Source organism: Pygocentrus nattereri, chromosome 1 (assembly GCF_015220715.1).
Source record: "Pygocentrus nattereri isolate fPygNat1 chromosome 1, fPygNat1.pri, whole genome shotgun sequence".
NCBI classification, from domain to species: domain Eukaryota; kingdom Metazoa; phylum Chordata; class Actinopteri; order Characiformes; family Serrasalmidae; genus Pygocentrus; species Pygocentrus nattereri.
The window spans coordinates 27,912,047-27,938,940 of record NC_051211.1 but is presented as its reverse complement, the minus strand read 5'-3'; the positions used below and the strand labels follow the sequence as shown (position 1 = coordinate 27,938,940).

Here is a 26,894-nt window from a genome sequence, read left to right as displayed (position 1 = left end):
ATGTTGGTGGTGCTTTCACACTCGTGGTAGCATGAGACGGACTCTATAACCCACACAAGTGGCTCAGGTAGCGCAGCTCATCCAGGATGGCACATCAATGTGAGCTGTGGCAAGAAGGTTTGTTGTGTCTGTCAGCGTAGTGTCCAGAGGCTGGAGGCGCTACCAGGAGACAGGCCAGTATACCAGGAGACGTGGAGGAGGCCGTAGGAGGGCAACAACCCAGCAGCAGGACCGCTACCTCCGCCTTTGTGCAAGGAGGAACAGGAGGAGCTGCCAGAGCCCTGCAAAATGACCTCCAGCAGGCCACAAATGTGCAGGTGTCTGCACAAACGGTTAGAAACCGACTCCATGAGGATGGTATGAGAGCCCGACGTCCACAGATGGGGGTTGTGCTCACAGCCCAACACCGTGCAGGACGCTTGGCATTTGCCAGAGAAAACCAGGATTGGCAAATTCGCCACTGGTGCCCTGTGCTCTTCACAGATGAAAGCAGGTTCACACTGAGCACATGTGACAGACATGACCAAGTCTGGAGACGCCGTGGAGAGCGATCTGCTGCCTGCAACATCCTTCAGCATGACCGGTTTGGCAGTGGGTCAGTAATGGTGTGGGGTGTCATTTCTTTGGAGGGCCGCACAGCCCTCCATGTGCTCGCCAGAGGTAGCCTGACTGCCATTAGGTACCGAGATGAGATCCTCAGACCCCTTGTGAGACCATATGCTGGTGCGGTGGACCCTGGGTTCCTCCTAATGCAGGACAATGCTAGACCTCATGTGGCTGGAGCGTGTCAGCAGTTCCTGCAAGATGAAGGCATTGAAGCTATGGACTGGCCCGCCCGTTCCCCAGACCTGAATCCGATTGAGCACATCTGGGACATCATGTCTCGCTCCATCCACCAACGCCACGTTGCACCACAGACTGTCCAGGTCTGGGAGGAGATCCCTCAGGAGACCATCCACCACCTCATCAGGAGCTGCCCAGGCATTGTAGGGAGGCCATACAGGCACATGGAGGCCACACACAATACTGAGCCTCATTTTGACTTGTTTTAAGGACATTACATCAAAGTTGGATCAGCCTGTCGTGTGTTTTTCCACTTTAATTTTGTGTGTGACTCCAAATCCAGGCCTCCATTGGTTAATAAATTTGATTTCCATTCATGATTTTTGTGTGATTTTGTTGTCAGCACATTCAACTTTGTACAGAACAAAGTATTCAATGAGAATATTTCATTCATTCAGATCTAGGATGTGTTATTTGAGTGTTCCCTTTATTTTTTTGAGCAGTGTATATCACAAATACATATTCACTAATGTCACATTAGGGGTGTGTCATCAGATCGAGAAACTGTGGAGATTAGAGATTAAAACTGCAGCATGTATATATCTCACTCAATTGTATCAAGGGCACAGAGGGAAGTGCAAGGGCTTGTGAAATTACTTAGTAATCTAGATGATAAATACTCGGTTGTGACAAACGGGATTAGGCTGGGCCGAATCAGGATGGAAGGGGGGATTTGTGAGGTCTAAAGGGAGCTCTGCTTTTCTGACGCTGCAGACTGCTTAAATAAAGAGCCAAAAATAACACTGGAGAGGTAAGGCTCACTGAATCATGCCTTTGGGATGGATGACTATGAAAGAGGGAGAGAGAAAAAGTATAGTTATGGTGGTAATCCAGTAATCTGGTGATTATTTTAATGATTGTCAGTTTTTCTTTTTCCTTTTTTCAACAAAAGTGCCAACAGTAAAAGAAATAAATACAAATACATAACCTTTCAAGGTTTTCAAAATACTGAATTTAAGTGGGTGTTTCTATCAGGCCCCGTTTCCTACAGTAAGAGAAAGCAGTAGGAGAACTTAAAACATCATAAAAATGGCCAACTAATTACTGACGATTTATCATAAAGGTATGTTTTAATGGCATATTCCTCTAATTATCAAGTTTAAGTAATCGTATCAGCTTCAGAGAGCACTCAGCAGTGCTGTGGCTAGAAGACTGGTGACAGGTGGTTTGCTGCTAACATATGACCACACTTTAAACCTCTGTAAAGCACTTTAGGTCAGATTTGGAGTCAGTGCATCTGTATAACAAGTGTGTGGTGGTTTGAGGCTGAAATAATCCATCCTGGTATCAGAATTGTTAGCTCCATAACCTCTTTTTCCACCCACCACCCCCCTAGTGGCCATCCTGCTTTTTTAATATAATCAAATAATTTTTTCTCTATCATTCTGTTATCAGATTCACTGACTCTCTGTGTGTGAAATCTGATTCGGTGTTGAGCTGCTTGCAAGCAATGAGAGGTAAAGAGGGAGAAATGAGAACCATTAGAGGAATGAGAACAGTTTATGGACAGCACAACCGCAGCTTTCTTGATTGAAAAAAATCAAGTACAAAAGCCACAATAAAAAAATATCTAAACACACAAAAGAACTCGTGGTTGATTTGGTCACCTGAGAAGATTCAGTTTGCTTCTGGTTTGTAAATCATTTGTATGCAAATATATTTCTTCAGTGTTAATGAAAGAACATAATTCAACAAATGGACCTCTATAAAACAGATGGAAATTTGAATTTATCCTGTATTCTAGGCCAAACAATTTGGGGGACTCATTCACAGTCATACATGCTGACTCACGCTGTTTCTGATGAACCAATTTATCAGTCAAACTGAAGGAACTCATCTCAGCCACCAAAAAAAAAATCCAAGTTGCACAAATGAGTGAGTTCATGACTTCAATTACATTTTATAATGAAAGGACACAGTGTCACCTAACATACAGACATGTGACTGCAGTCTTTTTTATTTTATTAAAAAGCAAGCATTAGATAGGATTCAGCTCATACATTCGGACAAAATTAAACATTTATTTAACTCATTATATGCGGTCACATTCAAAAGCAGGGCATCTTAAACATTCAGATTGTCAGTGTGACATTTATAGCCAGACACAGTTTATAGGCCAAATAAAAACTGTTCCCTGATCCTCCCTTCCATTGCTCCACATATACTTGTTGCAAAGTAAGCTTTGTAGATTCAGTGAGGATGGTGCAATTTTATGTCAGCATACATCAGAATGAAAAAGTAACCAAGTTAAACAGGTTTCTGTACATTCTTACAGTCCTGTTGAAACTTTGTCTTTTCCGAAATTCTGTAAAGCTGCTTTGTGACAACATCTGTTGTAAAAAGCGCTATACAAATAAATTTGATTTGATTTGATTAAATAGACATAAAATTATGATTTGAAAGAAACATCAAAATCAGTAGTCAGAGCTCATTTTTTAGATTTTATATGAAAGTATAATTTTGGGATTACACAAACGTGACAAAATATGGCAAATCTATTACAGTTGCATAGGAAATACATACATTGTGTCTACAGTAAAAAAAATAGCATCAGGAGACATCATCGTTACAGTATCATAAGCACTGTTGCTTATGGCAGAGTAAGTAGCTTATCAATTTTAAGACGCACGTACATAATTTGCAAGAGGCTACAAGTATTTTTAACATCAGAGCTAGTAATATTCCATCTGCATCTCACAATTCTCTGTGTTAGACTGTTTAAGTGACTTACATCTAGAAAGAGAGTATGAATCATAATGGTACTGAATCATACATAATTATACTAAGATGATATGCTTTTCAGATGTTTCCAAGCTGAATTAAAGCATGTCCATACAACATCATCCCTCAACCTGCTTCATGTAATATATGAAAAAAATGAGAAAAGCCTACACATCTTTAACCACTGAAAGCTTTCACAAACCTGGTGAAAGTGACATATTTTAGTGAACCATTATAAGGCTTGCATAGAATAGTAAAAAATTAATGTTACATTACATGGTGCTACTGTGTGAGGTAGTGGCAACATAATAGCATTTAAAATTCAGTGTGTAAATTCAAAGCTTGCTTAGATTAATACTAATGACATCTGGTGGAACTGGTTATGCCACTGTATCTATACACTATTTTCCATAGATTTCATTTTTTTTCTCGGAACAGAACACATTTAGAAAATACAGCACATTTAAAATGTTTAGGTCACTTTCATGGCCAAAATAGTTCTTGACTGTTTGAAGTAAAAAAATGAAAGTCATCAGCCTCATTCTTCTGGTGATCCAAAATGTTCTGTGTGCCTGATAAAGTATATGTGACTGGTAGTGTAACCTCTCATAAATGTGCCATTTCAATTAAAAAGTGACGGCATACATCCAAATTAGTCTTCTATTTTAAGAGCTCAGTGTACAGAAATAAATGTAAAGTGAAATGGTATATGAATGGCTATGATGTGTGTGAGAAAAGCTTGTAGAAAAACTAACAGATGGACGTACAGGAAGGAAAAAGCATGATTGGAATAACCCCACAGACGCAGCTTTGGGACAGTTCCCTGTAAATCCACAGCAGATTTGATGGCTCTCTGGATTCGAGCGTCATAATCTCTGTGACTTCAACCTTTAACCATTTTGAGGCAGGGCAAGGACGTGTAGACCCTGTCTGGAAAATTCCACACAAATTCGCAGAAGGGACTTCGCAGAAACTGGATCAATGAGATGCATTGAAAAGGGTTGTTTAGGGCCTGATCTTAGAGCAGTTAAATGTAGCCTTGTTCACGCAGAAGCTGACTGTAATGTATTTGTACTGTATTATATTGTATTATTCTGAATCTAGTCTGTTTATTATCACAAATATGAGTGCCAAATCGGTAGTATTTTATGAGATGAGTACTCTGTCTCAATGTTTTTGTTGAGAAACAAATAAGCAGTATTTCTTATTGCTACAGTCTGTATGGTTCATGGAGCTACATTACAGTACAGAAATTCATTACTTAATGTGTTTTTGATAAGTTAAAAGGCTGCAGGCTCACTTAAATGGAACTCTGAATTTGTATGGGTATTTGTTTCACATGTTGCTCAGTAAAACAAGGCAATTTAACCATACAGTACACCATTAACATGATAATCATATGGAGAAGATGTACAGACAAGGTTCACTAAACTAAAAAATACTGAAAAGGATGGACAAAAACAGAAAACAGAAAGACATCAAACATAAATATTCTTCTACAGCAAACTTTAACATTTTAAATACGTCATGAGAGGGTTGTATAAAAATAAATGCTATCCCGTGAAGATACTGCCAAGACACAGGTATTTTCTTCTATTGTGATTTGTCGGGAGGCCTGCACTTCTCAACGTCCAGTGTATACAAAATCTGTAGAAAAGGAATAATGGATTTTACATACACACACACAAAGTATGCTGGAGAATCTGCAAAAACCAATAAGCACAATCGTTTATGAAATTTCAGATACGGATAATGAATGAAATCCCTTTTTATGTCCACAATTTGCTTTTGTTTGCCTCATGCAGCAAGTGGCACCATGTGCATTGATTAATATTTAGTGGTATGAAAGCAAATAAATCAACAAATGACTTCACAAATTGCTCAAACATGAAAAAAGCAAGTGGAAATATCTGTCCTGTCACCCAAAATGACTTCAGGTGACAAATCTGAAGATTCTGTAACATGCAGGCCACCTGCACATCCTGATCACAACTCAATTTACAATGCACAGCAGACCTCTGTAAATAGTGAGTTCAATCAAGGTAATGGTAAATCAATCTATTTTATGTGTTGTTTCATAACAAAAACACAACACTTTGTTCTTCAGACAAGATATTAACTGTTTTTTTTTTGTAAAAAATAAAAAAATTTTTCTTGGTGAGACTATTAAAGGGTTAAATAATGTGCTTAAAGCTTCAGGGCAGTACAGAATATGCACTTTGTCATGTCTCTTTCACCCCTCAGTCAGTCTCTATTAAGTCAAACGACTGTTTATCTGCACTGTTTTTAAAACCTGCAGAATAATTATTTGATAAAGCGGTGCAGTTTAGAAAATATATATATTGTACAAACAACGCAAAATAATAACAAAACAATGTGTAATAAAGTAACAATAAATTAATTATAACTAAAGTACCAGGCACAATTTCACTCTCTCTGTGACTCACCTTTATAGTAGTCAGGGTTGAAGTTCTCATAGATATGATAAAGTGGATTCTCCTGTTCACAGCGAAGCTTCCTGGCCCTCAGGACATCACGCACACACTGATGGATGTACATATACTGGCTCTAGGAGGAAGTTGAAGTGGGGATGGTAGGCAGATTTTTTATGAATGGTGCATCTTTCGCTGGCCCTGCAGTGCAAGCTTTGCAGGTATACTGTAATGATTCAGCAGCCACTAACATTGAACTACTGCTGTGCTGATTCAGGAGGTAAGTATGTAAGGATATAACTGAAGATACAGTTGATAGCTAACAGCTATAATGATGCCTACCTCTGTGTGCACCATGTGTGAGCGGTGTAGTCGGAGGTCAAACACACAGCCGTAAATATCAACAGTGCCATGGCTATCTAGCTGCTGCAGAGCACGGTCCAGAACGATGAAGGTTCCTGTACGCCCCACTCCAGCGCTATTGAAGGACAGAGACAGAGACCTTCTATATGCCAATCCTCTGTAATTTATATTTTTCACATATAGTAACACAAACATATCCTATATTACTAACATATTGTTGCTGCCCAAAAAATGTTTCTTTTTCTTTTTCTAAAACATTTCAACAGAGCAGGTATTGTGAAACTTTTATGAGGAATGGACCAATAGAAATGATCCAGATTACTTGGAATAAAATCTCTTAACATTGAAGAATGCTTTTTCCCTTCTCCTCTAGAGTTTTTTGGACAGCAACCGTATACAGTATAATCAGGAGTCAACTGTTTAAAGGAGAAAAAAACTAAATATTACACAGGTGGATGGATGAACTGGGAAAAATGCTCCCCCACCTCCCAGGAAATGACCAATAATGAAGAATGGCCGAAATGACAATGTCAAGCACTGAAAGGACTGTGCAAGGGGAGCAGTTAGTGAAGATAGATAGGGAAAGTGAGAAAAGGTCTAGCCTACAACAAGTAGACATCAACATAGGCCATCTTTGAATATGTGTGCACTGTTGTATGATGGAAATGGTCATTTGTTTTATTTGTTGATGTACTAAGAAGGTACTAAAACATTCAATTCGATTTTTTCAAATTGTGCAGCCCTGCTACAGCTGTTTATAATTACAAATGTGTAATTGTGGTGCTCTACTAAGTGAAATTAAATTATTGTTGCATCCTTGAATTAGGTTGATTGATGGATGGATGACATTACCTAGGTGTGTAAGTGTGCAAAGTACCTACAGATATATACATACTCATTAACTGTGAAACCAATACAGTCTCGGAGCAGCATTGCTTTAACAGCTTGGGTGTAGGAGCGTGCAGAAAAACCCACTGACAACTGCTTGTGAAAAATCCTTGTCCTTTATTTAACCTCCAGGACTGTGTTTGCCCCTTTCTTATCTAGAATTCCAATCTGCCACTCTCTCTAGTTACTAGGCCCTATTCCTCACGACTGACTCTGTTACTGCCTCTGAGATTCTAGTCCAATCCTTATTTCAGTTGTTTGGATTCAGAGCTTCCTTCAGTTTTAATCAAATACTAATACTGTTCAATGGCTAAGAGGTTTCAGACGAATTATTCATGCTCTGACCCATTCATCATACTCTCCTCAGACTCCCCTTGGCCCTCCATCATTTTCAGGAAAGACGGAGCTGGGCCTTATGTAACTGAGGGAAGTAATGTGATTAGAGCGGAAAGATTTAGCTTGATTGAAGAGGTTGCCTTCGCTCCCTTGATGGTCAGGTTCTCTTCAACTCTAACTCCTTCAGCCACTGGGAAATAAGTTTGCACAGGGCTGAGAAAAAAAAGGTCACAGTAGATGCAGCTTTATGTAGCAGATACTAATCGGATACTGATGACAAGTGGGAGATGAGTCAAGTGGCAAAATCCACTATTTTGGGCACTTTTGCTATTGGGAAGCCAGAAAGGAGCTGGACATACACAGTGATTCTGGTTAAGAAACATTCTGTTCATATTCAGAGCTTGATATTACATTTTTCTCTTTTGACATATTGGAAGTGTAAGGTGGAATATTTGGATCACCAATTGTTTTCAGCAGAATCAGTAGTGTCTGCAGTTGTCCATTGGTGCCGTTTTGTAGTCACCTCTTCTACCTTTCTTTCCACATTTCCCTGAAATTGTCTATAGTTTACAGTCCTTTCCCCATTAGAACCGGTCCCTGGTTGTGTAACTAACTGCTAATGCTTTGCCTGACATATTTGGAGGCAAGGTGAAGCTGTAATAATGTGCCAGCTCTGCCATAGTTTTTCTATACTGTTGATGCCCTTTCATTTTAGCGGACTTTGGGTTTAATCTGAAGCTGGGCCAAGATATATGATTATTTGCACAATCCAGGTGCATGCTGCCTTATGCACATTATGTCAAGGGGGGGACAGAATACACTGGGCCATGAGCAAATCTGACCACTTCAAATGGTGCCTCAGGCTGCTGCCATGGTTCAAATACAAGCCATAATCTACAAAACCCATTTGTGCTTTCAGTTTGTGAACTACGAATTGTCCCACGAAGGACAAGCGCATGGTGTATAAACAACAATCTTTTAGGATGAGTGGGCATCACAGAACCCCTGTCTGTATTTCTTTTTTACTCATTCTGGATTCACTGGTGCCTTCTGTTTTCTAGTTAGTTGCAGGTTTTAGACTTATTAGGTGTAAGACCTATGATAACCGTGTTTGCCTTGGCTCTGACCCCTGATTTAAATTATGACAATTCAGATTTGACCAACAGCCTACATGACTACATCCAGCTACTCCTTGGCCTCACCCTCCCCTTCATTACAACAGGCCAATCCTTCAACAGTGTATCATTTCGTTTCAGAAGACATTTCCTGTGTACTTTGTGTGATTCACTCGTCCTTTTAGACGTCACTTTTCATTAACAAAATGGAGAACTAGGAGGCATATGTAGATGAGGAAAAAAGTATTGTATTGTAAAAAGTATTCAGGGAAATCACAGCAAGATCAAAATCCAATAACAGTATTTGCTATTGCTGGGGGAGACGGAGGAGAATTCTCCTAACAGTGTCACAACCTCTGGATATGAAAGTGTGGAGGTGTTTAAATATGAATTCATACACGCACTCAGTGCACCATACGCTTTCTGATGTATACAAAGTACCAATGAAAAGTCTGGACACATCACCTCATAGCTCATAGATAGGTTTTTTTTTTTTTGCAATGGCCAAAAATGTGCTAAACAAATCAATCCTCATATTTAGGATTCTTCAGTCTAAGTCATTTGCTGTGATGCAGCTTTGCATTGTCTTGGCATTCTTTCTGCATTCTTTCAAGCAGCTTACTGAGGAGCTAGCTGAAAGGCTTTTCTAAAAAGTTTATAGAAGCTCGGCATGCAAAGCACTACTTACTAACAAAATCAAATGTTTAGGAATAAGCATTTACATCAATATGTCTTTCAGATTATGAAAATACTTATTTAATTATGTGTGTTCTAACTTTTGACTGTTATTGTATTACATTAATACTCAGTGCTGATAATGAAGTTATAGTTAACCTGTGCACTTATTTACACTTTGTTTAGTAAGTGTAAGTATGTAACAGTAAACTACTATTTGAACAATGATATGGCTTGTTTTAGTTCTCCAGTCTAAACCTAAAAAAAGAGGATTTTTAATGGTGAAATACAACTGCAATTTAGAATAGGTTTAATCCATGTCCACAAAACCAGCTCAAAGTAATATGAACAGAACTCTAGAGTATGACATTGAGTCATAAAGTACTAGCGGACTAGTGGTCTAGCGGATTAGCAGACGCTTTGTGCATGTTTTTTGGCTTTAAACACACCTGCAGTGGACCACGGTTGGACCTGAGCTTGGTGCCCTGTCGATGTAATCTCGGACTGTCCTCACAAACTGAATGAGAGACTGCGTTGTTTCGGGCACACCATGATCCGGCCACACCGTGTAATGGAAGTGACGCACTATCCTTGGGTAGCTCAGCTTGCCTTCCTAAAATCACACCCACAAAAAGAACAAACCTTCACTAAACAGGAGTCACAATGTCTATGTGCAATTATAGCCATTTATGTAATATCCAAAACCACCAGTTAACCTACGCCTGTTTTCTGAATTAAAAAATTTAATGTTGAAAAAAGTACAAAAGGAGTAGATCTGAAAAAAGACTTTGCTTTAGACTTTCCACCATGAATGCAGTTTAGTCCAAAAGCTTATCTCAAAACCCATAAAAGTCTCAGACATCAGGCTGTCAGCATTTCATATAATAACTTTCTGGGAAGGAGCTTTCAGGGGCATTAAATGCTTCAAACATTTGGTTCTCATCTGAATTTGACTAGAACAGAGCATTTCATATCCGACCACTCTGAATGACTTCGCTTACATCTCAACAACTGAATTATGAAGAAATTGTCCCTTAATAGAAAATGAATTTTGCTTAAAATACATCTATAAAATGATGCTAATATTATAATCGCATTGTAGTGTTATGTTACTTTACAGGTTTCAAATAATCAGTAAAATCAGAAAAATGTATTACATTTAAATAAATAAGTAAGAAAGCAAACAAACATTTAGACATGTCCAAAATAATGATTAGAGCTGTAGATAATTCAGGATAAAACTTGAAGGTGCACAGATAATGAAGTAATAGCTTAATTAATATCTAGAATGCCTCTTCTTTCAATAGTGGTGATCAAATCTCAAGGCAGACAAATTATTAGAAGTAGAAAAGTATAAATGCATCATTTAATAACAACTTTCCCAAAACAATATATATATATATATATATATATACACACAGTGGGGTAAAAAGTATTTAGTCAGCCACTGATTGTGCAAGTTCTCCTACTTAGAAAGATGAGAGAGGTCTGTAATTTTCATCATAGGTACACTTCAACTATGAGAGACAATATGAGAAAAAAATCCAGGAAATCACATTGTAGGATTTTTTAAGAATTTATTTGTAAATTATGGTGGAAAAGAATTATTTGGTCACCCACAAACAAGCAAGATTTCTCACAGACCTGTAACTTCTTCTTTAAGAAGCTCTTCTGTCCTCCACTCGTTACCTGTATTAATGGCATCTGTTTGACCTCGTTATCTGTATAAAAGACACCTGTCCACAGCCTCAAACTGTCAGACTCCAAACTCAACCATGGCCAAGACCAAAGAGCTGTCGAAGGACACTAGGAAGAAAATTGTAGACCTGCACCAGGCTGGGAAGAGTGACTCTACAACAGGCAAGCAGGTTGGTGTGAATAAATCAACTGTGGGAGCAATTGTACGAAAATGGAAGACATACAAGACCATTGATAATCTCCCTCAATCTGGGGTCCATGCAAGATCTCATCCCATGGTGTCAAAATGATCATGAGAATGGTGAACAAAAATCCCAGAACTACACGGAGGGACCTGATGAATGACCTGCAGAGAAGTGGGACCAAAGTAACAAAGGCTACCCTCAGTAACACACGACGCCGAGAGGGACTCAAATCCTGCAGTGCCAGGCGTGTCCCCCTGCTTAAGCCAGTACATGTCCAGGCCCGTCTGAAGTTTGCCAGAGAGCATACAGATGATCCAGAAGAGGATTGGAGAATATCATGTGGTCAGATGAAACCAAAATAGAACTTTTTGGTAAAAACTCAACTCGTCGTTTCTGGAGGAAGAAGAATGCTGAGTTGCACACCAAGAACACCAAACCTACTGTGAAGCATGGAGGTGGAAACATCAGGCTTTGGGGCTGTTTTTCTGCAAAGGAGACAGGACGACTGATCCGTGTTAAGGGAAGAATGAACGGGGCCCTGTATTGTGAGATTTTAAGCCAAAACCTCCTTCCATCAGTGAGAGCATTGAAGATGGAACGTGGCTGGGTCTTCCAGCATGACAATGATCCCAAATACACCCCTCGGGCAACGAAGGAGTGGCTCCGTAACAAGCATTTCAAGGTCCTGGAGTGGCCTAGCCGGTCTCCAGACCTCAACCCCGTAGAAAATTTGTGGAGGGAGTTGAAAGTCCGTGTTGCCCAGCGACAGCCCCAAAACATCACTGCTCTAGAGGAGATCTGCAGGAGGAATGGGCCAAAATATGAGCTACAGTGTGTGCAAACCTGGTGAAGACTTACAGGAAACGTTTGACCTCTGTCATGGCCAACAAAGGTTATGTTAGAAAGTATTGAGTTGAACGGAGAACTTGCACAAGCTGACTGAATACTTTTTTGCCCCACTGTATATATATATCAAAATAATTGTACTTACAATTATACATATTATTAATATGAAAAGTGAGCCGCTGTGGCGACCCCTCAAGGGAGCAGCCGAAAGAAGAAGAACAAGAAGAAGAAGAAGAAGAAGATTAATATGAAAAGTGACGACTCTTCTAAATCTTTTCTTAAAACTCACCTTTTCAGGGATGCATGCTGTTTAATTTGCCATCGCTTGTAATTTTTAGACTTATTGTATGCTAATTTATATATTGTACTTTATAGCCATGGGAAAGAGGTTTCTTTCAATTTTATAACTTTGTATATGTCTTTGTGTTTCCTTTAACACATTTATTTTCCTTTGTTTTTTGTTAATCGCTTTAAGATTTTAGAGAAGGCATTTAATTAATAAATACTGTTGTTGGTAAGTGTACATTTTATTATAATTCTGTGTGCACACAAATGTTCCTCTTTCAGTCTCTTTCCCACTCACACAGCTTATCTTGAACTCGCGGATAGTCCACTCTGACAAGACTGATTCAGACAGCATGTGCACCACGAGGTCACCATAGTACAGCGGCTCCCTGTCCATAGGCCAGTACTGGTCACACTTCACCTGCATGACATGGATCCAGGCACACACAACACATACATACCCACACATAGACACAAAGTCACATGTCAGAAAGCATGCAACGAGAGTTCACCTCAAAATAGCAGCTTTAGCTCCATAATGAACAGTTCTATTTCTTCTGACTGATTATGGTAACGACCAATGACTGTTATCCCTTGTCCATCTCCTCCTCTCTTCCTTCTTGTTGCTTTTTTATTTTTTTATTTTTTTACTTTGGACCATGTGTTGCCATAGCAACAGTGACGCCTCTGTACTCACCCTTCCCTTCTCAACACACTGCGTCACCATGACGATGTTGTGAGCGTTCTGTTCCCACACCATTCGCCAGAAATCATCTTTGGTTCCTGGGAGCGGCCCCTGTGTGGCGATGTACTCACGCCTGAAATTGTTCCCCTGAGGCAGAAAAACAGAGAGGATCTCTATTTCATATCATATCATTCTTGTGTCTTTATTACGTTAGCCAATATTAGAAACGTTTGTGAAAATGTATGCCAATATTAAATACTCCACAGTATGCAATCTGACAGGTTTCTATAATAGAGGAATACTACAGTCCAAAATGTACAGTTCACATTTTTATGCTTATTAAACATAATGCTGCTGTGAAAAAGTAATGCAGTTATTTTCATAAAATACATTACATCAACACCACTTTCTATTTCAGTTTACTTACATCATCTGTGATGATGTAATATATTTACCTGCAATTTATTCATCTGTTTCAGTCACGTGACCTTTTTCTTGCTGCTTCACAGTGGGAGAGTGAAGGTGGAGAATTCAAGGATAGTAAAACTCATCTTGTAAACCAGAGTAATTGTTTTTCATTCATATGTAGTCCATTGCAGTTAAAGTCTTTCACACAGTTAAAACACTGGCTAACACACAAGAGACCAGTGTTTTTTTTTTTTCCCCCAGACACAAACACTAACATTACTGTTATACCAATAAAAGTATTTTTGCATGTCTCCTCATGCTACACTCACCTACAGCTTTAAATGGATAAGTGTGTCTGCTGAAAACGTAAAGGTAATGCTTACAGACATTTACTGTGTTCTATTACACAGCCTCCACGCTCTGGTGGAAACATTATTAAAAGCAGGACTGGCAAATGAAACATCCTGCACTCAGGAAGGTCTTGTTAATTAGCTGAGTAGTTAAATCAGGTGAGATGGAGGGAGGAAAATATAAAAATATCCACGGCAGGGGTGCAATTACTGCTATAAGTCAAAATAAATTCACTTTCATATGAACATGATTCGTATGAACATGCACAGGCACATTAGCACCTATAAGCATGAAACATGAAGAGGAGGGCAAACTGAATTTTTCTGATCCTCCTGGCTAATTAAATGATTAATTTCATATTTTTCTGCAACAGCACATTACAAAAATGGCCAAACAACGAAACTGAGCATACTATAACAAGCAATACATGTAACAGATTTTGCAGGCTCAGCCAATGTAAGTATTTGTACAAAAAGTACAAATTTATCTAATATGCTAAAGTCAAATACCTGTTCTTTTGCTATCTAAATGAACATCACACTCCCCATGCAAAAAACACTCTTTGCTATGAAGATGATGAATCAAAGACTCATAGTTGACAGTAGGGCTGGCTCAAACAGCATTTTACAGACTTCAAATACTTGTGGGTATATCTTAAGTTAAGTGACCCTTATTAGTACCACAACAGGGAAATTTCACCTCCGCATTTAACCCATCTGTGAAGTGAAACACCCACATACACACTAATGAGCACACACACACTAGGGGGCAGTGAGCACACTTGCCCAGTCTTGCTCAAGGACACCTCAGTCATGGACTGTCAGCTCTGGGGATTGAACCGGCGATGTTCTGGTCACAGGGCTGGTTCCCTAACATCCAGCTCATGACTGCCCAATTTCTGAATCGCTACCTGCATACCCGTTGTCAAAACCACCCTTAACAACAATGTCTGCATTTCACAATTAGTCATAATTTAAATTCGTTCATTATTACAGTTCAAAATATATCCAGTAGGCAGAAAAGACACTTAATAATGTGTACTAGTGATGAACCAACAAATGTGATGTAACAAATTTCCTACCAAATGGTACTCGGGGATGACTATAATCCTTTTTTTTTAAGATAATTATCAAACTTGCCATGCTACACCCACCTCATCACGAATTTTACAGTGAGTTTTTTCTTATTGTCTGATCATTTTAAATGCTCCCACCTATGCTCTTTTAAATTAAATAAAAGTTGTGCAGTTTGAGGGTGGATGATGTGGATGAGTGGCATAAATGTATGATGCATTTAGCTATAATTTATTTTTTTTTAATATTTAATTTATTTATTTTTCCATGTTAATTAAAGTGATAAAATGTATTGTACATTTAGAGGCTACAAAAATGTGTGGCTTCAGAATATTTAATACAGGAATAAATATCAATGTAACAAACCTATATTTGAATATTCAAATGATTTGGGCCAGCCCTAATTGACAGACCTTAAGAAGAGAACTTGCAAGGTTGCTATGAAACACCTGAACCCTTCGAGAACTCACTGGAATGTAGCTTGCATTGATGAAGTCGGAGCATGGGTCGTCCTCCAAGCATGAGAGTTTTACCCGGGTAGAGTCATCTAAAGGCAAAAAAGAACTAATGACTGTCTGCACATGTTAGCAGGATGAATTTAGAAGAAAATCGTGGATAGGAACAGAACAGAAATGATTCATCTTTAAGTTCTCCAGTGTAATAAGTTTGACGGAACAGGGAGGCCTCATAACTTGCATGATTTTATAGATTAAGACAAGGTATGGATCACATTCGGCTGCTTGAAAGCTGGAATGTTTATTCATTCACATTTGTCTGAAGAGCATTTCCACCATTGCTTGCTCATATGGCTGCAGCTTTTCCTTTAATACTCCATTAGATTCCCTCTCTCTCCACTTACACGGCAGTATATTGTTGTATCGATTCTTGCAGCGATTCTCAGGTAGACGAGCAGCATCCAGAGCCTGGCTGCGGCCCACATCCTTCAGGTCCTGTGAGAAAGGAAATGTTATTATGCTGCTACCTGTAGAACCTTGTATCTCCAAAATGGTAACTTTACAGGTGAATGTATTAATTTAAAGTCATGACCAAATGTTGGGCACCCCTGCGCAAATGACACATTTAGTTATTTCTTTAAGTGAAAGTAAGATAACGTGTGTGTACATTTATTATACATATTAATTATGATATGTATATCAAAAAATACAATATTAATCACGGCACTGGAAAAAAAATGTTTCCAATATGTTTAACTCAGCAATTAAATAGAAACTGTGCTAAAAAAAAGGAGTACTTACGTTTTTTTCCCATTAGAGGATGTGTTTACTTATTTTCAGTCATGAAATAAACAAAATATTATTTTACTGGGGGTATTCAAACCTTTGCATGTGACTATGTTAAGGTAATATGATTTTGTTCCTTATTTTGCACCTCTGGCAATTTATATTGGTACATTTGTCACTAAATATAAAGGGCAGCTTTCAAATGTGTGATAGCGACAATATAATTTATACAGTTAATCTACACAGGTCTGTACACTTTTTCAACATGACCCCACATTTTTATATATTTTATGCATATTACTGTCAGTCTCATGTCATGTGTTACAATGTGTTGTGTATTCATTGCACAGGTGAGCAATATGGCAAAAATATGGCAAGATACTTGAATGATTACATTATTAGTTGAATGATACATGATGCATGATAAATCACAATATTTTTTCCCTTATATCTGATCCACTGGAACAAACAAAGTAGTGCCACATTTAACAGATATCAAAAACTATGAATCCAATGATTTGCGTTGAACTTTTCACATACTATACTGCACTTTATGTAATTAAATAGGACTCATTATGTTCTCTTTGCCATCAAAAATGCAGTTGTGAAGTGTATTTAAAGTACTGTCAATATCTATGATGTGCTCAAAAGGCATATCGTGACATATTTATTACAATAACATTAGTGTTATATTGCCCAACTATTATTGTATTGTAATTTGTATTGTAATGTATTGTGTTGTACTACACTATCTTGTCATGTATCGTGTGATCCAGTAAACACAGGCCCAGTCTTGCATGCCTTGCATGTTGCACTGTCTACGTGTGCATGGATGGGAAGACAGTAACCCCTAAAGGAATTATTCTGCACTTAGCCAAAGTTATAAGAGATGCCTCCCTTTTCCTTTAGTATAAGCTAATTCTGCACGAATACAACACTGCTGCTTCCAGTGGCTGCCAATACCACTGATTCAGCCAGGTATTGTAATAACAAATAGCAAACAGACATTTAAATTTCAAATGCAGTCCGCCCCTTACCTCAAACTCCTCGGAGAAGAGGTAATTAGAGTCAGCCTGAAGCTTGCTGAGATGAGACTCAAAGTGGGCCACTTTGACAGGGCTGATAAAACACAGTTACCAATCTTTAACATGGAGTCACATGAAAAAAAAACACAAAACATGAATGGACTTTTTATGTGGAGAGGGCAAATGCCTACCTGGATATGCGGCGGTTGCTGCAAAAAAGAGAGAGAAAAAAAAGAGTGACATTAAATCCTCTTCACAGCCAATATCAGAGCTCCAAATTAACCTGTCATCCCATTTGTGTTTGTTGCACATTGACATAAAGGCCACAGTAAACATGTTCAAGCTATTGATAAAGGAGTATGACAACCAAAGTCTTACACTGACCAGGGCAAACTAAAACCTCCTGGAATTGGCTAAAAACTTGTTTAACCCCTTAAAGGAATATTCTTGGATTTTTCAAAACATACTTACAAATCAAACCATTGGCAGTGGCTTCAGAATAGTTTTATAGTATTTACTGAATAGTTATAGTAGTTACTCAACAATAAGGCTTTAGATTAACTACTGATAGGCCTGCAGTGATGTCTTTCTCTCTCTCTACAGTCTCTCCCAAGCCATCTCTCTCTTTCTCAGAGAACATAGCTGACTAGAAGATCAATCGACAGTTGTCCACAAACAGACTATCACAGGGCAGATAGACAGACATATACATTCACACACACACACTCATACTTAGGGGCAATTTAACATGTCCAATCAGCCTGACTGATTGCACGGTGGGAGGAAACCGGAGCACCCGGAGGAAAACCATGCAGACGCAGGGAGCACATGTAAACTTCACACAGAAAGGACCCTGATTGCCTGGCCGGGAATCGACCCAGGCCCTTCTTGCTGTGAGGTGAGAGCGCTACCCGATGCACATGCACACAAAACCCAACAATGCAGTTTTTAAAGAACTTCAGTGAAGCAAATTAAAAAATGTTTTAAACAGTTATAATGGTTGAGAGAAAAACTTTATAACAGTGTATTGCCAATTAGTCATAATTACTAAATTACTAAAAACTTTTGACCTACTCAAGGTGAGTAATTGAGTTATTTTCATTTCTTGATGCTGAGTAATTAAATTACGTCTGTAAACACCAGTTTGCTTCTATTTGCTCGTCTAAAAGATCAGAGATATGAGAGGCCCAAGTTCAGTCTCTTATTGAGCCTGAAATGTTGGATTATCTGATTCTAGATCCAATTAAAAGCTGTCTGCATAGGTGAAGAGATTTGGCTCGTCACAGAGCTCAATATTTCAGTCCAGTTACCTTCTGAGTCCAAGAGTAATAAAGACGATAGATTCGCTTCCCGAGGCCTGTGGGCTGAGTTACTGAGGCAGGAATGGGCATACATTTCTTTCTTATTTATGACAAGGGTTTTTGTGTTTTAGTCATGATTAGGACTGTAAATCACATTATACCTAACATAATGTTGTCAATAAGACAGATGCCTTGAGATTCATTTATTTCTTCACTCTGTATAAAGTTTCTCACCCATAGCTAATTCAAAATCCAGTCGAAAGTAAAGATTCAAACCTTTAAATTAATTCCTGACGTGTATTCATGAGTAGAAGAGATAATTTATTATTCTGAATTTGATATAGCTATTACAGTGCATACAGCCCTCTTTTTGTCACTGTTTTACATTACACGAATTGAAAAAAGTCTGGAGAGCAGACACAAACCTGTCACTACAGAATTCAAGTGTAATTCATCACAGCACCAGTGCAGACATGCATATTAATATATTTACAAAAAGAATGTGTCATACCTCCTGACCCCCGTATACATCCCTGAAGTTGGCACCTCCTTCCACATACTCATCCTCACCACTGAGCTTTCCTGCACCGCTCTGCATGGATGGACACACACACGCCACATGAGCATTAATTAGGTCAGGTATGGATGTTGGCTCTGGAAATACCACAACAACTAATTCCAAAGGCTCTGGATAGTGCTCCATCACTCCAAAGAATATAATTCCACTGCTCCACAGCCCAATTCTGAGGGGCTTTTTAGCACTGGGCATGGTGACCTTGGGCTCATAGAGCCTTCCATTCTACTGACAATGCTTTTCTATGGAGATTCAGCAATGGGTACTCCTTATATTAGCTGAATTTACAAAAATATGAAATGCTGTCTGGATATTTTTAGTTATATAGTGTATTTTCCGTAAGTATGAAGTATAGTTCTATGAGAAAATTTTGAATACACCCAAGTCAATTGACATGCTCTGTTGACAAAGAAATCAAACCATAGATGTCCATATATTATGTGTAATAACGAGAAATGACACAGGGAAAAAGTATTGAACACGCTTACTGAAATGTATTTAATACTTTGTACAAAAGCCTTTGTTGGTAATGACAGCTTCAAGACACCTCCTGTATGGAGAAACTAGTGTGATTTTGGGTCAGGTGTGATTCTGACCCATTCTTCCACACAAACACTCCTATGAACTCTGAGCTTTAGTTCCTTCCATAGACTTTCAATTGGATTCAGGTCAGGTGATATGGCCATTCTAGCAGCATTATTTTCTTTCTCTGAAACCAGCTGAAAGTTTCCTTGGCTGTGTGTTTGGGATCATTTTCTTGCTGAAATGTCCACCCTCGTTTCATCTTCATCATTCTGGTAGATGGCAGCAGATTTTTATCAAGAATATCTCGGTACATTTGTCCATTCATCGTTCCTTAAATTATATGAAGTGTGCCAGGGCTGTATGCTGAAAAATAGCCCCACACCATGATGTTCCCACCTCCAAACTTCACTGTTGATATGGTGTTTTTGGGGTGATATGCAGTGTCTTTTGACCTCCAAACATGGTGTGTATTATGGCATTCAAAGAGTTAAATTTTGGTCTCATCTGACCGACTATATTCTCCCAGTAATTCACAGGCTTGTCTAAATGTTGTTGAGCAAACTTTAAACGCGCCTCAACATGCTTTTTGTTCAGCAATGGAGTCTTGCTAAATTTCCTTCGGGATCAATAAAGTATCCATCCATCCATCCTTTCATCCATCCATCTATCTAGAGTGGTAAGCGTGCATACAGGTCATGGCGGTTGAGTGCATTACTTACTGTTTTCTTTGAAACAATTGTACCTGCTGATTCCAGGTCTTTCTGGAGCTCTCCACAAGTGGTCCTTGGCTCTTGGACAACTCTTCTGATAATACTGTTCACTCCTCTGTCTGAAATCTTCCGTGGGGCACCTGGTCGTGGCCGGTTTATGGTGAAATTATGTTCTTTCCACTTCCGGAATATGGACCTAACAGTGCTCACTGGAACCTTCAGTAGTTTAGAAATTCTTCTGTAACCAGTGCCATCAGTATGTTTTGCAACAATAAGGTTGCGAAGGTCTTGAGAGAGCTCACTGGTTTTACCCATCATGATATGTTTCTTGTGTGGCACCTTGGTAATGAGACACCTTTTTATAGGCCATCAGTTGAATCAGCTGATATTAATTTGCACCAAGTGGCAGGATGGCTTTCTAATTACTGATAGATTTCAGCTGGTGTCATGACTTTCCATGGATTTTGCACCTCTCGTTCTTCATGTATTTAATACTTTTTCCCTGTGTCATTTCTCATTATTACACATAACTTAATTTATGGAAATCTATGGTTTGGTTTCTTTGCGTGTCTGGATTGGATGGTTGTTACCGACATCTGGTGAGAATTTCATGTCACCTATAAAAATATATTTACTTAGAAAATTGGTGACGTGTTCTATACATGTTTCACCCGCTGTATGTTCCCCATGTAGTATGTATATTTAACTACTCATGTGCAATAATGTGAACCTTTTGAATATAGAATTTTTATGTAAATGTAAGAAAATAAACATACACATGCACACATACACACATAAACACACAAACACGTGTTCACACACGTCACAAGCAATTTTTTTACATGCTAAACCCTGGTGAACGATTACCATGTTAGAACATACGCAGCAGCCTATTAGGTAGATTTAATTAGTGGACAGGAGCTGGATCTCTTGTTTCTCCATCATTTAATTATCTGTGTTCTCCAGATGCTTGGCTTTTCCTGTTCCCCTTAACAATGACCGCTCATTAGCTGGCGCTAAGGGCTGGCCTATAAGAAGGAAATGGGTGTTTATGTTTGTGTGGGTTCATGTGATGTTCATGTGTATGTATATGCATGGACTCACACTTTGCGGATCCTCTGCCTGTAGATCAGTAAGGTGGTGATAGCGATCATCATACCGATGAGAAACAGGCCGGCGCTGATACCTTCTACGATCCCACCTAGCGGCTCTGATGGGGGAAAAAAAGATTAGTTCTGCTTCTGCATCACAGAAATAAGTAGAGATAAGCAGGCAGTGTTTCTGGTGCTTTACCTGCTTGTGTGCGCAAAGGAAGGGAGAAGTAGGTGTCACTGAAGAGGGGATGGGAGTCCTCCTTGTTATCATCATCAAAGAGTTGGGTGAAGGCTCGAATGCTTAGTCTGGAAGAGACAACAGTTCTCAAATCTATTTTCATTGGCTTGGAATTGCTATTCATTTTCAGTGTAATACAACTAACACACAGCAAATGCTAATGCCCCACCAATTAGCGTGATGCAAAGGAAAATCTCATTTTTCACTGAACTATTACTTATCTTACAATATTCTTATGTTATTTTTTACCCTGAAGTCCACTTATGACATTTCTGTCACAATTCACTTAATTAATACTTTGGTATTAAACTGGCTGTTTTTGTTGCTATGACTTTTTTTCTTGGGTCCATATTTTTCCTTGACAGCTTCACAGCCACCACAGAGACTTGTTAATATCATCAGTTACATCATGAGCACAATTTACTGAAGCACTGATTGGTCAAACCGGGAGCTGCTTTTTTTTCCCTCGAGGAGAGGTTTGAAAATGTTCACACAAACAAACATACTAACATCCAGAAAATCACTATATATATATATATATATATATATATATATATATATATATATATATATATATATATATATGTAATCATTATGAATTAATATTCTATAAATTTTGTTTATTCAAGTACTAACACTTTTCTCAGCAAATAAATAGATTTTGAAAATGTGTCTTGGCTGCCTAAAACTATATATATATATATATATATATATGTGTGTATGTATGGTCTGATTGGCTGCCCTGTGTTGTACCTCAATCAAAATTCAGACAGTAGTCTGAATGGGTGGCTAAGTACAAATGCACTGGTTTTTGAGACACAAACAATGAATATAAAATTTTCTGTTTTTTTCATGGTATGGGCCCTTTATGGCACAGTTAAATTCTGTATTTAGAAAAACCTCATTTTTGCATTGTTTATTTATTTGTTTATGTCAGTAGCACCTGTAGGCTGTTCCGGATTTCAGGGGTCCATCACAAAAGTAGTTTTCATGTTGTTCAGCCTCCAGGTCTTGTGTGCATACTCCACCCAGCTTCTCCATACCAGCTCCGAGGTTGATCTTAAACACCTCATTCCTCCCGTGCAGCTCCTCTGCACACTGGCTATGAAAGTAGCCCGTCTGGTAGATCCTGATGGTGCTGTTGCGCTTGTAGTCCAGGTAGGAGGGGAGAGGATGCCTGTGCTCTGGCAGCAGGGACTCAACATCTGCAAATTTTGGTCAGGCTCGTAATTATGAAGTATTTATGGGATACTTTTATGGTTATCTTTATAGTAAGTATTGTATGGAATTTACTTAATCAAATACATCCGATGTGTGATGTGTACAACTAATGTGTATAATTTCCACATCAACACAGTTCTGTCTGTTCAGAGAATAATTGTGTTTATGTATTTTATTCATGCAGAATAGACTTCTCAATCAAGATAAGTCATTATGTTTTTCTGTGTACAATTTTGTGGCAATGTGTCAAATATGTATCTGATCCAGGCTTACCTATGTTTCAAATGCACCTTTGAAAACATTGGGCAGGAAATCTGATGGTTACTTCAACCCTATAATGTCTCGTAACTCTGCATATGTCTAAGCGCTAGTTAGGAAAGTTAGGAAGTACAGAAGGAAGATGTACCATCTGATTCCTCGACGACAATGGCGAAGGAGCGGATGGCCCCATTGATGTCGCTGAACCAGCTACAGTTGAATTTGAAGAAGATTGTGGACTGGGTAATGTGAGTGGCCCGCTCACTAACCTGTACCAGGGGGGGCGGCACTGGAGGCCCTGCAGAAACAAATACCTGAATGATGCACCATCCACAAGTGAATTTAAGGTCAGTCTTTTTTGCGTTACTTTGCTGAGTAGACCAACAAATACTGGATAATACAAAATCTGATACACTCTTTTCGGAATACTCACTACTGTAATTTAATGCAATCAGATTGAAATTGGACAAAAATCAGAATGGCACAGTTTTAACCTTACCCCGATTAGCCAAACATGTTTGGTGTCTAAAGTAAGTTGCAGTACTGCACAATGCTAACTGATGGCTATAAGCCTCCATTAATGGTCGCAGCAAACTTTGGACACCAAACATGTCTTGGCTCATGGACTACATTTGAAGGGGATTTTCACTGAATTATGCTTTTTTTTTTAATGGACTTTGTTTCTATTCTCAGAAAGCCTACTCATGCAAAACATCTACTTGTTGAATTGGTTTTCTGAATAGGCTTGCAGATCATGGAACACAGGATAACACTTAAATTTGACCCCAACTGGGCTGACTGGGTATACTTGGTTGTGCCCATGGGCAACCTGTCACCCTGCTGCCCAAGGTGGTAAGATCAAGCTTTGATCTTAGTTTACAAATTGACAAATTTCCCTTGTAGAAGCGATAAAATGTATACCAATTTAATACTTTCAAATCACACTGGGAAACTTTCTTAGTAGTCCTGATACAGATGCAAACCGAGTGTTTGGTTTGGAAACCCTGGAACAGACCTTGGCCCACTGATAAAGACTTACAGATTTTATGTGATGAAGGCTTCATCTAAGTCCTGGTATATTTAAACAGAAGCACAATGACGATGAATGTCCTCCACCTGCATATACAAAGCAGATCTATCACAGCCGTCTAGAGCTTTGGTGAACTAATGTGGCTCTGTCTCTGATCTAATTCTGTTAGTTCTCTCTCTCTTCCGCGCTCCCTCACCCTGGCTCAGCTCTCTGTTATTTCTCTCTGCCAGATGAAGCTAAAACGCTGCTGCTTATCCTGAGCCAACTTCTGCCAATATTGCTCCTCCTTTCTCCCTCTTTCTGTCATTCACTCGCTGACTTGTTCACTGGGTTCTTCTCCCAGGTGGCCTGGACTATTTGAGGGGATCTTTATTTAAGCCTGCCTGCCATGGAGCTCCCTAGAGATACCTGCTGGGGAGACTGACGTGAGCTTTGGACCAGGGATATTCCGCCTTTATGCTGCCCTTATATAATCCACTGGGACACTTGCTGGTTCTTAACGGTGACTTCAGGCCCTTTTGTGCTCACTTGCAGTTTTGTGCATTGTTTTGTTAGACACCAGTCTTATGACCTGATTTCCAGTATCTGTGGTTAGAACAGGATTACAACAGGGGTGTCCAATGTTATCCACAACGGGCTGGTGTGACTGCAGGTTTTTGTTCCAACAAAGCTGGCGATCACTTGATGAAATGTTTGAATACTAAGACCATTTGATGAAACAAGTAGGGTCAGGTATGCTCCAGCTTGTTTGGAGTGAAAATGTGCTGCCACGCCAGCCCTTGCAGATAAAATTGGACACCCATGGATTACACTAAAGGCCAAAAGCATGGAAGCATGCAAAAAAAAAGTTCCATCTTAGATAGTCAACTACACATGATCCATATATGCTCAATTTATTAACAAGCCAACAAGCTGGTGGTAACTTGAGGGTACGGGATAGAATCTTGGTTAGAGTTATGGTTAAGACCAGGGTTAGGATTAGGGTTTGGGGAGATGTTATCCCTTAGAAGTCACCATTATTGGTAGCAATAACAAAAGTATTTTGTAATTCAAATTGATTACTACTCACTTGTAGCTCCTTCCTATGCAGATTATATTAATAACAAAATTTAACGGCTACATAATTGCTCAAAAAATAAAAAAGACAGTATAAACAGGCACTAAAAGGAGAATGAAAATGTTGAAAAAAGAGGTACATTTTAATCTGGCCGATAAGGGAGCAGAACAAAGAGCAGCCGAAGCAACTGTGATAAATAGTTGCATAGTTTGGGGGTTATGATTTTCAGTGGTCGACAGCAACAAAGCATATGCACTTAATTATTGCACACCGCTGATTTATGATCTGACCGAGGACCAACATTTACAGTGGCAAGGACTGATACCTGGAGAACAGTTTACAGCGGTATGTGTTAATCTAAAGCAACAAAGTCTTGTGTCAACAGTCCATGCTGATGGAGGTGGTCTATTGGAATGGGGAATGTTTTGTTGACAATCTTTGCACCTGTTAATACCAATAACTTGAATATCACAGGCTATGTGAATATTGTTTCTGACCATGTGCATCCCGTTATGGCCACAATCCATCTTCTGATGGATACTTCCAGCATCATGTCACAAAGTCATCTCAAACTAGTTTTATGAACATGACAAAGAGTTCAATGTTCTTTCACTGGCCTTCTCAGTCAGCAGATGTAAATCAAAAAGAACGCCTTTGGGACATGGTAGAACTGGAGATTCACAATCCACAAAAGTGCACCTGAAAAAAGTGGACCGGAATCTCAAAGAAATGTTTCCAACATCTTGTAGTTTTGAGAGCAAAAGAAGGCCCTACACAGTATTAGTGTAGTGTTGCTAATAAAGTGCTTGGTGGGTGCACATATAAATTGATGTTATAGAAGACTGTGAGGTAGAACTAGAAATAAAAAAAAACTAGAATTACCCAACTAGAAATTAACTATGAACTCTCCTTTACCTCCTGTATCTAATGCTATTTCTCCTAACAAAGTTTATTAGCATTAATAATCTCATCTAGGCACACACATTTTTCTGTACATCTTAGAGGGTGTAACTTGTTAATCTTATAATGTATTACCAGATAAAGAAATGGCTTTCAAATTTACCAAATGAGGTTTTAAAGACATGTCTTTGGGATTCTGTCAAAATAGGTCAGTTCCTCTCTCTAAGCTACAACAGCAGATAGACAAATAAGACAAATTTATCCATCTCTGTAACTGCTAATGTTGTACGTAGAGTGTAACAGAATTCTTTTTCCCCTTAAAAAGAATATTAAAGTCCATATTGCCAAAAAAAATTCTTTTCTTTTGGATGATTCCTCGTTCTCTCACCTCTCCTATCTCCTTTATTTTTACCTCTCGAACTCTTCTTATAAATCATTTTGACAGAACTAGAATACTTAGCTTCAGAAGAACAGAGAAGGGCCTTTTTATGACAATTGCCTTTAACCGAGGGTTTTCAACAAAAACCAATGGTTTAATGATTGGCTGGTCAGTGGTAGATGGACAGATTAGACAGAGTAAAATGTGCAAATACAGAATATAAATGGAACATAAAAGAAATTAACTGCATAACTCACTGTGGAATTAAATGCAGATTTACATGATTAAAATTGGAATGCATTTAATATCTAACATTTTTAGATAGAAAGTGGCTAAAAAATTTTACCTAGATGAAACAAACATGTCTTATTTGTCCTCTAATCATGATAGAAACTAACAATAACCACTTGTGGAGTTACAATTGTTCCAAAATGAAA

At 38.7% G+C, this 26,894-nt stretch overlaps 1 protein-coding gene across 1 annotated transcript in view; it reads right to left on the bottom strand.

Moving 5' to 3' along the window:
• Window positions 1-2,774: 2,774 nt before the first annotated feature.
• Window positions 2,775-26,894, bottom strand: part of ptprb (protein tyrosine phosphatase receptor type b) — a 67,292-nt gene continuing 43,172 nt past the window's right edge. Inside the window, exons 17-31 of the mRNA XM_017710650.2 lie at window positions 23,240-23,389; window positions 22,556-22,817; window positions 21,574-21,680; window positions 21,385-21,490; window positions 18,983-19,063; window positions 17,362-17,379; window positions 17,183-17,264; window positions 15,764-15,854; window positions 15,375-15,451; window positions 13,085-13,219; window positions 12,686-12,808; window positions 9,823-9,986; window positions 6,339-6,474; window positions 6,012-6,132; window positions 2,775-5,211 (exon numbers count right to left, since the gene is read on the bottom strand). Of these exons, the coding sequence (XP_017566139.1) occupies window positions 5,189-5,211; window positions 6,012-6,132; window positions 6,339-6,474; window positions 9,823-9,986; window positions 12,686-12,808; window positions 13,085-13,219; window positions 15,375-15,451; window positions 15,764-15,854; window positions 17,183-17,264; window positions 17,362-17,379; window positions 18,983-19,063; window positions 21,385-21,490; window positions 21,574-21,680; window positions 22,556-22,817; window positions 23,240-23,389 (1,676 nt within the window). The 3' untranslated portion in view covers window positions 2,775-5,188. The remainder of the gene's footprint in view (window positions 5,212-6,011; window positions 6,133-6,338; window positions 6,475-9,822; window positions 9,987-12,685; window positions 12,809-13,084; window positions 13,220-15,374; window positions 15,452-15,763; window positions 15,855-17,182; window positions 17,265-17,361; window positions 17,380-18,982; window positions 19,064-21,384; window positions 21,491-21,573; window positions 21,681-22,555; window positions 22,818-23,239; window positions 23,390-26,894) is intronic.